At 32.0% G+C, this 15,725-nt stretch overlaps 1 protein-coding gene and 1 long non-coding RNA gene across 2 annotated transcripts; both read left to right on the forward strand.

Moving 5' to 3' along the window:
* Positions 1-4,456: 4,456 nt before the first annotated feature.
* On the forward strand, positions 4,457-6,545 carry LOC123204702 (U-box domain-containing protein 38-like). The gene has a single exon (XM_044621495.1). It carries the CDS (start codon positions 4,654-4,656, stop codon positions 6,268-6,270), a length of 1,617 nt encoding a protein of 538 aa, XP_044477430.1. The 5' UTR covers positions 4,457-4,653; the 3' UTR covers positions 6,271-6,545.
* Positions 6,546-7,643: 1,098 nt separating this feature from the next.
* On the forward strand, positions 7,644-9,445 carry LOC123204207. The gene is made up of 3 exons (XR_006499468.1): positions 7,644-7,984; positions 8,078-8,285; positions 8,986-9,445. It is a non-coding gene; the product is annotated as an uncharacterized LOC123204207 (long non-coding RNA).
* The last annotated feature ends 6,280 nt before the right edge of the window (positions 9,446-15,725 follow it).

Below are 15,725 nucleotides of genomic sequence, written 5' to 3' on the forward strand. Positions count from 1 at the left end.
CTGGAGAATCCAAAAGTATTAGTTTATGAAGGTGCATATCAACATAGAAAATTCCAAGGTGAAAAGGAGAGAAATACTTGTGACAATGGAGGAGGACAAGAATAAGTTAATTTTAGGGATATTGAATATTTTAGTCTCCTTTTAAACCGTGTGTATATATATATATATATCTCAAACTTTTAACAAAAGTATCATAATAGTAATCTATTTCTCTAAAATACTTTGATTGATATGACTCATATAATGAGATTTTTTCTCCTTTTTTTTATGCAGAGAGATTTTTTCTTTTTTTCTTTGCAGTTTTGATACTTTGAAAGAAATCTATGTATCTTGTGTCAATGAAAAATAATTGAAGTAGTGAGAAATTTTGAAAAATAATTGACACAGTGAGAAACTTTGAAATATAATTGAAGCAACACATGTGATTGAACAACATCTATGAAAAATAATTGAAGCAACACGCCATTATAAAAAATTTGAGGAATTGAAAATTTGAAACACCAAAGGAAAAGACATTTGTGAGCCATGACCACCGACAACCTACAACAATCATCGGTGACAACAAAACATAGTTAAATGATAGCAGACGATTATATGGCAGGATAACATATGATATTTTTTCGATTCTAGTTGCTAGATATTAGATGAAAGAAAAAGAAAGTTATGGAAATAAATATGAAGGAGTTGGAACCGCTTAGCGTTACTGCCAAGCGGTTATTTTTTTTTCAAATTATGCATTTGCATATTTTTTTTAAATTATGTTTATATGTTAATTCAATAACTGTTAGACATCTGCAAATAACCTAATTTTTGATCTTATATGGTAATTCAATAACCAATTGTAGTTGCTGAAAAAAAATTGATGGCCAAGATATAGGTTGGCATTAACGCCAACCTGTTTTTTATCTTTCTTTTTTAATCTAGACCTATATCTTTGTCAACTCATTCCTAATTTTAATTATCGATACTTCAATTATATTATAACAATATTAAACAATATAATAACATGAAATCAAAACATTAAACAATATAATAACAAGAAATCACAACAAAATTATATTTCACGTGAAGTCATAAACATGAATCTACTTTATATTATTTGATTTTTAATTGTTAAACAAGAAAAAACATAACATAAGGGCTTGAATCAAGACTGACTTGAATTTAGATTATTTTACTATGAAATCTTTGCAACAAATATGAATTCTCTAAAGAAATTTGACAATTTTCGTCTTTCACTCCCTTGTATTTATATAAATCTTTTATAATGGTTAGCAATTCCTTTCTCTTAATTTCTCTCATGGGTTTTATTGTTTAGTCATAGGTGTCTGCTTCAATTATTTTTCAGAGTTGAAGAATCATTCTGCTTCAAATTTTTTTATATTACAAAGATTTTTTTCTTTACTGGAAGACTGACGAAAAAGAGAGAGAATCTTTCTGTATAAATTTTTGCATGGGTCACATTAATGAGGGTATTTTGAAAAAAATGAAATACCGTTATGATATTTATTTTTAGAGTTTGAGATAAGTGGTATATATGTATACACAGTTTAAAAAGGAGGCTAAAAAATTTAATATCCCTTAATTTTTATTTCTCATAATGGGTTTCTATGATTCATGTGATTTTTTTTATTAAAAAATAATAAAAATTACAATGAAGATAGATAAATTATTAAGTAATATTATGTATACATATTTTTTGTGCACAAATATATACACACATAGATTTATCATCAAGTAATTAGATGTTATTTTATTATTAATTTAAAATCATTCAGTTACATCATAATACATTAATATGTGTATATATTTGTATATAAAAATATGTACACATAATTTAATTGAAAATTAATATTATGTTTAATAAAATTGTAATAAATAAATAATTATCGTGATTGTTGACAATAATAAAATAATAATGCAATATTATTTTAATTAAATGCCCTTAAAAGTTAATGGTATAAATTAGTCGAACAACATTACGTATATATATTTTTTGGGTAATATTATACATATCTACTTTGAGTATACAAATTGGTACACAATTATAAGTATCATCATGTGATTGAATATTATTTTATTGTTAATTCAAAATCACTCAATCATATAATGACACACAATAAACATGTATTTAAAATAAATATACATAATTTATTGATATTTTTTAATACACAAATGAGTAATTATTAATTTAAAATCATTTAATCACATAGTTATACATTATATATACATCCAGTTATACTCAAAAGTATGAGTAATATTTTTGTTAAAATTAATATTATGTTTGATCAATTTAATTTATTTATATATATTTTTAAAATATTTTTTATATTAATAATATTTTTAAATTGTTTGAAATGGTTAAACATAAAATTAATTAATTAAAATATTTTTTAAAAATTATTATCTTTTATTTATATATATATTTTTTTAAATTTATTTATTTATTTGATTGAAAATGATTAAAAAAAAAAAAGTCTAACTTTACGTGATAATATTATTATATCTATTACTTCATTTTAATAGTAAAAAATGAATTCCACAAAATAATATTAAAAATCAATAAATACTAAAAAATTACCTATTCCTCGCATAAATGTTTGGTCACTCATTGAATATTGAAATGTCCACCAGGGATGACCAATCATCCCTGTAATTGTAAACGAAAACGAATACTCCCAGCAAACTGACAAGGCCGAAGGATTATTTTCCAGGGAAAAGTAATTTCGCACCCAAATTTCAGCCCAATTTCAAACTCACACCCATGAGAGATGAAAAATTTAAACTTTCACCTATGGCCAAACTTTTATTAATTTTTTTCTGTAAAAAAGAAGGGTAAAATAGTTATTTTACTATTTATATTAAAAGTTATAAAGTTTATTACTTTCTACTCCAGATTTTAAAAACTAACATTTTACCTTTACTTAAAGTTTTTAAACTTTGAAAAGTAATATTTTTATCTCCAAACATAGGATTTTCATATTTTTCAAAGCTCAACCATCCCCCATAACTTTCAAAAATAACAGTTTCACCCCTACTCTTCAACTTCATCTTCCGACGTCATCTCCAACCTCCTCATTCTCTTGGTGCTATAGCAGTGGTGTAACGAAGAGATTTCTCTTCGTCGTCCTTCGTTTGTTCTTCCAGATCTAAATGACAAAACGTCATCCTTCGTCGTTTGTCACGTCGTCCTTCGTCTGTTCTTCAAGATCTGAACAATGTTTCGTCGTCCAGATTTGGGTAACAAAGATTTGTCCTTCGTCGTTTCTTGTAGTTGGAGAAGGGAGATCGATGGAAAGAGTCGGTTGTCGGTGGTGGCCAAAGAAGGAAACAAACTCTAGGGGTGAAATCTAAATTTTTCAAACTTTGAAGATGCGTTGAAGTGTTAGTTTTTAAAACCTGGAGGAGGGAAATGATAAAAATTTTGAAGTTTTAAATTTTATAGGTAAAATAACGATTTTACCTTTATTTTTAACTAAAAATTTGGATGGGCGTTTGGCTATGGGTGAGAGTTTGAGTTTTTTATCTCCCGTGAGTGTGACTTTGAGATTAAACTAAAATTTAGGTGAAGACAGTCATTTTCCCTTATTTCCCAATGGAAGGCTGAATGGAAAGACAAATATTATAAAATTTTTAAAAGCTTAAATATTCATTAATAACGTTATTTTTGTTAAAACTTTTAATTAATAATAAGGTAAAAATAATATAATAAATAATATTTAAAATCTAAAATTTTATCTTATTCTCTTTTTATAGTTTAAAAAATTAATAATTTTCTTTATTCAAAAGTTTAAAATTTTATCTTTCCACCTTTAGGGTTTTATTTCTTTCCTTTCTTCTAGGTGATGTTTTACAGCCAACCTCCTATTTGTTGATGCTCTCTCCCACATCCTAGATAATGATGTGACCATTGTTCTCCAACCACGAACGTGATGAATCGTCTAGATTTGTTGATTGACGAATGTGTTCCTTCCCAACATATTTGTTGTGTTTGTGGGCGAAGAATGATTCATATTTAGATAGAACAACATCAGAAGATTCGTTGGCGATCAATTAGTAGATTGGAAGAAGACGATTCATCTTCGTCTAATTGAAATCATCATCATCTCTTCATTAGACGAAGATGGTTTGTCCTCATTAGATGAAATTACTCTAATAAAAAAAGGTCGATGGTGGGAAAAAAAGGTAGTAGAAAGGCTAACTAAGGACAAAAATGATACGCGATCGTCGAAGAAGAAAGAAAAATCTTAAGGAAAAAAATAAAAATTTTTACAACTTAATTTTTAAGAGAAATTGTTAGTTTCTTAAATTAATAAGAAAAATAAAATAAATTTTTTTAAATATTTTAAACCTGCTAAAAATGTATTTCAGATGAGAAATAGCCCTTTGGCCAACTGGCAATAACAAAACAGGCCAAAATTTGACTAAATTAGAGTGGCATTTCTTTGTAATTATCTCTACATTTCCAAGCTTACCCTCACCTTTTTCTTTGCCTTAACAAGTCAAATCTCTTGCCACACCCAGAGGCGGAACAAGTCTCCTCCTACAGTCTGTCATCGGTTATAAACCCTAACAAATTTTACTCTTTCTTTTTATTTATTTAATTATTGCGTTTCTTTGTTACTTTATTTCGCTTTTGCTCTCTCACACACCATGGGTGGAAATGGTAAGCACCATAGATGGAAAATCTCCTTCTATCATCGTTCTAGTTCATCTCCCAAACCACCTCCTAAAGAATTCCTCTGTCCGATTTCCGGGTCGTTGATGTTTGACCCGGTTGTGGTTTCCTCAGGTCAAACGTTCGAGCGTGTTTCCGTCCAAGTCTGCCGGGATCTTGGGTTTACACCGGGTCTTGAAGACGGGTCTACGCCCGATTTCACTGCTATTATTCCAAATTTAGCTATGAAGACAACCATTCTCAAGTGGTGTGATAGTACCCGCTCCGAACACCCGTCCGGTCCCGATTATAATTCTATAGAAAACATCGTCCGCTCGAAAATGAAGTCGTCGGATAGACCGGAGTCGTCGACATCGAAATCGACTCCTGATATAAGGTTTTCGGAGAGGGAGTTGTTGAAAGGCGTTGCGGAGAATCCACCGGTGATGTTTTCTCACGCGGTGACCGAGGTGAATCACCGAGTCAACCATTTCTACTCGAGCTCATCGGAAGAATCGGTGGTGGTCGCTCCGTCGAGTCCTCTCACTCCGTTACCTCTGGCGACACGGCCAGCTTGCTACGCTTACTCCACGTCATCGTCTTCCTCAGCCGAAATCACGGACGCTGAAGCCCTGGCGCAACAAAACGTGACGACATCATCGCCTGAAGAAGAAGAGTTACTGAGGAAGATGAGAAGCAACGACATCGTTTTGCAAGAGGAAGGAGTGACGAATTTACGGAAGCTGACTAAAGACAAGGAAGATATCAGGGTTAGCTTGTGCACGCCGGCGTTGCTCTCGGCGCTGAAGCCGTTGATCGCTTCGAGGTATTCCGTTGTACAAACAAACGCTATTGCTTCCCTCGTGAATCTTTCTCTGGGGAAGCCAAATAAAGTTCTCATCGTACGGTCAGGAATCGTTCCCTTGTTGATCGATGTGTTAAAATCAGGATCCGATGAGTCGCAGGAGCACGCGGCCGGTGCGTTGTTTAGTTTAGCTTTGGATGATGAAAACAAGATGGCAATCGGTGTTTTAGGCGCGTTGCAGCCATTAATGCACACTCTTCGCGCCGGAAGTGAGCGTACTCGGCATGACTCGGCGCTGGCGTTGTATCATTTAACTTTGATCCAAAGCAACCGAGTCAAACTCGTTAAACTCAACGCGGTGGCAACGTTGGTGACGATGGTGAGGTCGGATGAGTCGGTGAGTCGAATCTTGTTGATATTATGCAACTTGGCCGTGTGTAACGAGGGAAGATCGGCGATATTAGACACGAATGGGGTGTCGATTCTGGTGAGTCTATTGAGAGAGAGGGAGTCAGAGTCAGATGCTACTCGGGAGAACTGTGTGGCGGCGTTGTTTGCATTGGCTCACGGAAACATGAGGTTCAGAGGGCTGGCTAAAGATGCCGGAGCTGCAGAGGTGTTGAGAGAGGTTGAAGAAAGAGGTAGCCAGAGAGCAAGAGAGAAAGCCAAGAGGCTTTTGCAGATATTGAAAGGAAGAAAGGAGGAAGATGATGAGGATTGGGAGGGTGTGTTAGACTCGGGGGGGATGAGTCAGACTCGGGTCCGAGTTGGACTGAACTTGCATGGATCCAACTCAACCAATTTTTAATTTCTTTTTTTTGGTAATAAAATTGTGACGTGTAAGTGTAACTGTCGAAACCGCAAGGAGGGTTGGTGGTGGGGGAACGAAACGATGCCGTGTTGAAATGGGGTGTGTGTAATTATTGGTTGGTTACTTTTTGTTGTTTTCAATGATTTTTTGTTTTAAATTAAAAGTTATAGTGGGTGTACTGTATTTGTAACAGATGTTTGTATTTTTGTACGTGTACAGATACATAAATAGGAACATTTGAGAACGATGAAATCTTGCTTCTGTTGTTGTAATTGCATTGCAGCAGTATTATTTTGTTGGTATTCTTGCTTTTGTATTTCACTGAATTGGTTATGTATGTGAAATGAGTGGACTGTGGACTGGATTTTGCAAGGGAAGAAGAAGGCGGTGGACCCGGCGGTTCGGTTTTCTCACAAACGGACTTTTGTGTTGCGTCAAAGTCTTCAGTCTCACCCTCTTATGTTTGTTTTTACAATTCAACTTCTTCTAGTAGCATACGCCCAAAGAAGCCACCTCTTCTGCATAGGTCCTACCTCTATAGTTACGTTTAAGACAAAGATGATAATTTGGATTTGAATTTATATTAGAGAGAGGAATCTTTACGCAAATGAGAGATAAAAAATTCCCATAATGTGAATAGGCAAGAAACTTGGAAAAAAAAAAAAAAAAAGATATTGAGTGTCACACCTCTCTATTCTCATCCTTAATTTAATGGTATATTTGATTTTAATAATTTTTTATATAGATAAATACATAGATTTATGTTTAGTTGGGTGTACTGAGGTAATGATAGTGATCTAATTACCTTCTCTCAGATAAATTGTTATCAAATTAAAGAGTATTTTTGTTGTTTAGTTAAATTTATAAATTAAAAAAAAAAAATAGATGGATGCAAATGAAAAATGAAAAATTATTCTTTCGGCCACAATCTTCGTTATATTTTTCTTTATAACTTAGTAGTTCTTCAACTAAATTATTTTTAATTATATTATTATTTTATATATAAATATATTATTATATAATTTAATATTATTTTATTATTAATTCAAAAACACAATTCCATTTTTGAGGTAAAAGAAACCCTATTCACAGGTTTTTGACTACATCATTAGGATTAGATTCAAGCTAAACTCATTTAGACTCGAGTTTGAACGTAGTTAAAACGAGTTAATCGCAAGTGATTTTGAGCTTAAGCTCAAACTCAAACTGCTCATCACACCCGTAAACTAAAAATTTTGATATAAAATGATATTATTTTGACTAACATGTATTAAAACGATATTGTTTTAATAACGAATTAGTTAAAACTCGAATTTCAACTGAACTTGAGCTTATTTGTAATGAACTTGAATTTGATTCGGTTTGAATCCAGCCGTATGCACCATGCTGTAAACCCGCAAGAGAAAGCGGCTCCAGCTTCAACAATCCTCAGTGGAAGGCAAATCTAGACCGAACAAGACCCATACCCGACCCACTCCCGGAAGAATGTCTAGCTATTATAGATTCTCTCTTGGCTATCCACGGTTTCCCGCAAGAATTCCTTAACAATCGTAACGAGGGGCTCAATTGTAAGGCCAATGCCCAGCCAGAGCCTTTCAGTGACGGCGTTTAATCAGACCCTTTAGATGACGATGGATCGCAAAACGCTACTGAAGTTAATTCTCTCAGAACTTTAGCTTCTCCTAAGTCCGCATTTCCCGCTTTGGAAGATGTGAGTTTTCCATTTTTTCTTTCATTTGAGATTGTATTGGGAGTTAATTGGTTGCCTTATTTTGTGATTTTATTAGTTATTTGTTGCTTTAAGGTTCTTGTAGCTGAAGAAAAATATGTAGAGAATGCTATAAGATGTGGAGGTTTTGCCCCTACAAAGGCATCTTGTATAAAGAGTATTTTGAGTTACCTGCATCGGAGTAAAGGCAAATTATGCTTGGAATATTTGAGAGATTTATCAATTGATCACATTAAGGCCAAGCTCTCTCGTTTCAAAGTCATTGTCCATTGGTCCCAAAACGGTGACTTTTTTGTGACTTTTTATTACTTTTTTACCAAAAGAAACATTGTACCTCTATTCCTAATTGATGGTTTTTAGTTTGCTTTTGTTCTGTAATCAACATATGTACTTCCCAAATGAAAATTGAAGCACTAAATTTTGGTTACTTTTACCCTCCTTTGTAGCACTTGCTTGAATATGTGTTTTCTTGGATTACTATTTCTCTATTCAATTATTTCTTTGCAATTTAACAGTCTGAAAGTTGTAAACTACGTATGTAGACATATTTGTATGTAGTAGTTTGTGTTTAGTTAGCCAGTTATTGAGATAGCTGATCTGCATAAAATGGTTAATGTTGATAGTTCCTTGTTTTTCAGACATTTGTGGTTTGGAGTTTGTGAGGTGTTCCTTGCAATTGTGTTGTTTGAAACTGATGATTCATTTGTATGTTGCACTAGTCTTGCTGCATTTTGGCATTTTATCAAACTATGTGGCCTGGATGGGCAGGAAAATTCATTTATAAACTTGAGTGATACTGAATTTTACTGATAGGTTTTTATCTGTGAAGCATTTTACAGAAGTCCCAACTCAAATCTCAAATTTTATTCTTTTAGAATGCTAATCAAATTGTGCTACATATAAATGGAAAATTTTGTGATCACTGCATACAGTTGTATGTTACAACAACTCAATTATGCTTGGTCTTCTCCTTTTCCCTACAGCTGGTGTTCCAAATTGTGACACTGATTCCAAAGTGATCTGACTTCAGCCAAACATGCTTGATGATTGGAAACCTGTTAACCTATGCTTATGTTCACAGAACCAAGGGAGGGAAATACGAGGGAGATTCAGTTAGAAAGAGTGGTCCAGAGTCTTCAAATTCAGCAGCTCCAGTAGGTGACAAGTGGCAGGCTGTGAGGGGAAAGAATCAAGAATCGGTTATGAAATTTTGTATATCAAGTAAAGTGAAGAAGGGTGGGAGGCAGAGAGAATTATTTGGAATCTTGTTTAGCTGAATTCTTGTTTCATTTTGAGAGTACTGGCCTCTCAATAGCCAGCTTGCAGTGTCTATTACATTCTGAATTTCAGTTTCCTTATTGTGAGCTTTGTAATGAACTTTGTGGTGTGATGAATATTGCAACTGATGAATGAAAATTAACTCGTCTTTGCTATTCTGTTCCATTTTCCTGTTATATTGATGCGTGTTATGATTGATTGGAATGGACTTGTTTGAAATATTTTTGCTGTGGAGTTGTTTGGTGGAGGAAGATTGATCTGAGGTGTTGGAAAACTGGATAACTACTGAAGCTGTAGAAACTTGGTAGCAGTGGTAGAGTCACCGGAAAATAACCAGGTACTTAACAAAAAGGGACAGTCTTCTGATCATTTTTGAAAAATAATATCCCTTTTGTTTTTATTTATTTGAATGCGAATGTTGGCTTGCTATGTAAACCTTTGAAATGAAGGTGACAATCTATTAAACAATATGTTCTTCACTTTTGAAGGTAAATTGATCTCAGAGACAGTTGAAAAATAGTAATTTGAGCTCTCTATAACGACATGTTTTGCCAATTAGAAGACCGCTTCAGAACTAATTTTGTCAAGGACAGTTTTCATCTATTATGTTGAAATCATTCTGAGTTGTTCACATTACATCAGTTTTATGTGTCATGATACTCAATATCTTTATTTTTGCACATGTATAATGTTTTCACCAATATGAAATTATGCCGATTTCTTAGACACTTGATAATTGTTAAATGCATGACAGGTGGCCTGCGTATTAATTTCCATCTTGAGCAAGATGATTTTCCAGTGGACACAAATGCAGAGTGGTACTGAAATATCTCTGGCTTATCAGGTGTTTGAGATTGCAAAGGCAATGGGTTGGATCCCAGCTTTGGCAGCAGGAGCAACCATAGAACTAGAATGCCTTGCCTCTAAGCCTATTTTTCTCTAATTCCTTGATTGATAGCTCCTTGTGAAATTCACATGGATGGGAATCAGCAAAAAATATTTGGCTTTAAGGTAAAGCTTTACGCCATGGGTAAAAAGGTTCATTGGCTATCTTGTGAGAGGAATGGAAATATTAAAGTCTTCATACAAAATTTTATCTAAGATGGAAGGGACAGTTAAAGAGAAAGTTCCATATCTGAACTGGAGTGCAAGAAGCATTAACAGATATTTTGCCTCCAAGGAGGAGGTCACCAAAAATGCTCATAAGGAAAGGCTGAAGAAGAGAAAATTTCAACTTCAAGAAAAGGGCACCCGCAGTCTTAATTATCCTTGTTCTCTACCATGGTTTGATTCCTTTTTTGCTATCTGAGTTTACTCTCTACAAGAGTCTTTAGTTAGCGTCAACCCTTTTGGTCAGAGTCAATTCTCAAGTTGTGATATGAGTCAAGTAACTCATCTTACCAAATCCGTTTGAACAGAACACCATTAGCAGACCTGTCATCATCAAACTTCCTTGTTTTATTTTTCAGAAGACTGGAAGTCTTTATAATCGATTAGGTCTTGCTCCACAACCAGATATCCACAGCTTCTCTGAAACTGGATGCTAGAGGCAAAAATTGTAAGTGTTCTTTCTCTGTTGCCTTGCATAATGGAAGTGTGCATGATATTATTAAAGTGATATGGGATGGCACAGAAATTATACACAGTATATCAAGACAATGGTCAAATTGCTGATGAAAGTCAGAAAAGATTTTTTTTTCATTAACTTTTGACTTTTCCTATTCATTCTGAGTTTGAGTCCATGCTTAAGATTGCATTATCTTTGACTAGAGCTTAATTACAGATAGAGTTGATTTTGTTGTGGGTCTACTTTATAATTGATGAAAGAAGAACTTGCGTGCCATTGTTATAAAATTATGATGGGACTGTTGGTATTTGATGATCTTTTTCTGCTCTTTATACAGATTCCTATTGAGATAAACCCAACTTTAAGCACTTTAGTTTCTCCTTTTATTGCTAAAAGAGCGATGTAGATAAAAGGAAAAGAAAAAGAAAAAGTAGATGATGATCCACCGTATTTTGCTAGTGGCAGAAAAACCAAGTATTGGAGATTTCTCAATTGCTTCTTCCTTTTAACTGGGAGTCGTGTCAGGGTTGTCATCTCATAAAAGAATGAGGTAATTCTCATCCAACGATCCTAATTTTTGTATTACTTATAAAATGACTTATTAAGCAAACATGATGTAAAGTAGAGTCTTGCACTTAATCAGGAATCTGCCTATGAAATATTGTCTCTATTTTAAGAGTTTATATTAAAGTTAAATTGCACCCACCTCATGATTTTTCTCCAAAGATTTATAATGTTATCCTATCAAAAGGTTGTTTATAAAAACAAGGCCAAAAGACTTATTCCCACCCAAGGTTTGATGTATAACCAAATTCTCATATACAATATTCCAAAAACTCAAATATTCACTCTTATGTTAAAATTCTCTGTTATGATTAAAGATAAAACTGTTATTTAACTAAAAAAATGTTAAAAGAACTAAAATTTTATCTTATTTTCTTACTTTAGTTTAAAAAACTAACAATATTCTTTCATTCAAAAATTTGAAAAGTTAACTTTTCTCCATATCTTTTTTTCTATCAAAATCCAACCAGCCAACTTCGTCTTCCACCCATGCATTCATCAGCTTTTGCTCTCTCCTTTGGTTTCATTTTGTCGAAATTAGTGAACGATGCTTGTTTGCTTCTTTACTCTTCCTTGATCAGCTTTTTGAGTCAACCAGTTGTACGTATTAGACAAAGACAAAGGGTTTTAAGGCTTCAAAAACGTTGATCTAGAATGGACGAAGATAATATCTTCATCTCTTTGTCAAGTGATGATGAATCGTCTTCGTCTCTTCGTTAGATAAAAACATTTTGTCTTCATCCAATGAAAATGGATGTCGACGCTAGAAGATAGATGAGAGAGGAAGATGGTGGGAATGGAGGTGGTTGTCGGAGAAAGGAAAAAAACTTTGGGGGGAAAATGTAACAATTCAAACTTTAGGTGGGGGTAAATTATTAATTTTTTAAACTAAGGTCGGGAGGGGGGGGATTTGATAAAATTTTAGTTTTTTAAATATTTTTTGTTAAATAACGGTTTTACTCTTAACCCTAATATAAAATTTTTAAAAAATAGTAAGTATTTGAGTTTTTGAATGCTAGTGAAAGTTTGGGAATACACCAAACCTTGGGTAGGAATAAGTCTCTTGGCCTAAAACAGTAAAAATATGTGCACCTAGTCTTGGTTACCAAGTGAAAATTCAGATAATATATCATCATAAGATTTGATTATTTTGAATAAATGATAAAGTAACATTAATCACATAATGACATATAATTTATCTATTTAATTAGATACTCAAAACTGAATTAATATAATATTATTTGTGAAATATATTTTGTTGAAAAAATTTTACATTAACATTATTAATCCATATCACTAATTCTCAACATGGTAGTCAAATTGTGCATCGTATTTTGTATTGAAAACTTAATTTTTTATATAGTATATCATATTGTATAGTATAGAGTAATGTTATGTGCACAATTTTTTTGCATAAACAATAACTTGTAATCGTATGATTAGATAATTAAAAATTAAAAATAAAATAACACTCAATCACATAATGATATATTGTTATTTATACATAAAATTATACACATAGTTTTATTAGTATAGTATGATATACTTTTTAAAAATAAAATAATAAAAAATTTAAAAAATTAAATTAATTTTTTTTGGTTATATTTTTTCGTTTTGTCTCTACTTCAATCTAATGTTACAAATGTTTCTAAAATATAAATAAATGACTAAAATTATATTATCAAATTATTTCTTGGCTTGTCAAAACAAAATATAAAAAAAGAATTTATAATTAAACTTCATTATGCAAATAAATAATAGAATAAAAAAATAAATAGAAATATGTAATTATATATTAAATATCCAACTTTACAACAAAAAAATCATTCTTGCATTATAACAAGAAAATAGATATAGTTAGGACATGATCTGAATTGAGCCAACTCGATCTTGAAAGTTGGCTCATTCAGTTTAACTCAGTTCGAATTCATTTGATTAGAATTCAAATCGAATTCAAGTCAAAAAGTTCGACTCATTTTTTAAATCAAGTTAAGCTTAAGCTTGGAGATGTTCGATTCGAATCATGACTTAAATAGGTGATTTGAATTTGTGGCTTGATTTGATTTGAATTTATGAGTTAGTTCAACTTGAAATCATAGCTCAAATTTATGGCTTAAATTGATGATTTTGTCTATTATTTTAGTAAAACAATATTGTTTTGTCAATAAATTATGAATTCAAACTATCGATTTGAACTATAAATTCCAATTGAACCAAACTTAATTATTTTTAATTCAAGCCAAACTCTAATTTGATCATTTTCTATTCAAATTAAATTCAAGTTAAAGGGTATGTAGGGTCAATCATGTTCGTATCCACTTCTAGATTTAGTTGGATGATTCGATTTTGAGTTTGACCTGCTTAATTTAGATAAAAAAAATGTATTAATACATATTATTAATTTTATTGATACTAATTGATACGTATTACATCATATAATATATATTATGTATCACATCAATTTCTAATACACTTTAAAATATTTAATATTTTTTATATATCTCATATTGTGCGGACTAATACCCTTGATTTTCAATTGAATTCTTCACATTATAGGTAGAGAATGTTTAAAATAATATAGGAGAATTGGTGACATAATATCACAATTAAATACGATTACAAAACAATATAAATGACCGAGAAAAACGTAAGAAATTACATGAACCCATTGGATAATGAAATAAGTAATTAAATAATCAAATTATATATAAATTTAATTAATTAATAAAGATAAATTTAATAAATTTAAATATTAAAATCGAGTTATTAAATAATTAAATTATATATAAACTTCATTAATTAATAAATATAAATGTCATAAATTTAAAAATTATGGAATGAGTTGATAATAATAATATAACCAACTATATATTGATTAAATTATTTATAGAAAACTTAATAAATTAATTTTAATCATTAATGATTTAGATTGCATGATTTAGACATATATTTTTATAATTTACGGAGAGTGTTTGGATGACGTGGATAAATATTATTTTGATAATTTTTTTATTATTATTTATATTATTTTATTTAATTTATAAATTATAAAAAATTTTAATAACCTTTTATTACTAATAGATATAATATAAAAGTAATTTTATTTTTAATTAATATAATAAATAATATAAAAAAATAAAATTATTATTTAATTAATAATATATTAAAAATAATAAAATATTATATATATATATATATTTTATATTAAAACAAATAATCACTTTCTTTATAATTAAACTTTAACAGGTTGCAGGAGGCAAGTGTGCTGACAGGAATGCAAATCAGCAAACACTTGTTGAGTAACTTCACCCAAGCATTTCAACAAACACCTGGAAGGCACCAACAACTGAAGCCCAAACGCCAACTTCCGATTACAATGGCAACCCAATCGCAACAAACTTCCACAATATCAACTCCAATCTTCAAACAAGAAATCACCAACACCAATAAAACACAAACCAAGTGCCAAGATTAATCAACAAAAACGCAAATAAAAGATGAATGAAACCCAATTTGCTCAAAGATGCCGCGTTGCGATGGTAGGGCCAGAGGTGGGTGGTCGTCGGAGGTGGCCGATGATTATGGCAGAGGTTTGTAGCAGCGGCAACGGTGGGTGAAGAGGTGGCAGCGGCAGAAGACAAAGTCAGGCTTCAAAATCGCAGAAAAGACAGAAACTTTGAGATGAAAACCTTGGAAACGGTGGTCAAGGGTGGCAAGGATATGGACTGTACAGGAGTCGCCGGTGACAGGCGTCAGGAACCGACAGGGGTGGATGACGGATAGATTCCGGTGCTGTCCAAGTTGAGAGGGTTTTCACAAAGTTTTTTCCCTCCCTAAACTGTAAACCCAGATATGAAGACTCAATATTGGCCTGGAGACGACGATGAATAGGGAAGAGGGAGAGAAACCGGCTAGAGAAAGCACTAGAAAAGTGAGAGAGGGAAAAAAAATCTCAAAAGAAAATACAATAAACCTTAGTTGGAAATAAGTCCTTTGGCCTATTCTAAAATTTTTTCTCTGGTAAGCATTTACTCGTGCAATAGATCAAAGTGAGAAGGAAGGATGACAGTTGGACAGTTGATCACGTATATAATGTCCCAAAACTGTCGTTTCTTACAACTGACTGCAATACAGAGTTTTGCAGAATAAATTCTTTCCTCTCCCAAATACACAAAAAAAATAGAAGAGAGAAAAGGTTCTCTCCCAAAATACTCTGATTTACACAGAATCTAGAAATAAGGTATGCTAAAGCAAACTGTGTTGTAGAAATCATTAAATTGAATCAATTTGGATGCATCTTCAATCAATTCAAAT

Source organism: Mangifera indica, chromosome 20, assembly GCF_011075055.1.
Source record: "Mangifera indica cultivar Alphonso chromosome 20, CATAS_Mindica_2.1, whole genome shotgun sequence".
Lineage (NCBI taxonomy): Eukaryota > Viridiplantae > Streptophyta > Magnoliopsida > Sapindales > Anacardiaceae > Mangifera > Mangifera indica.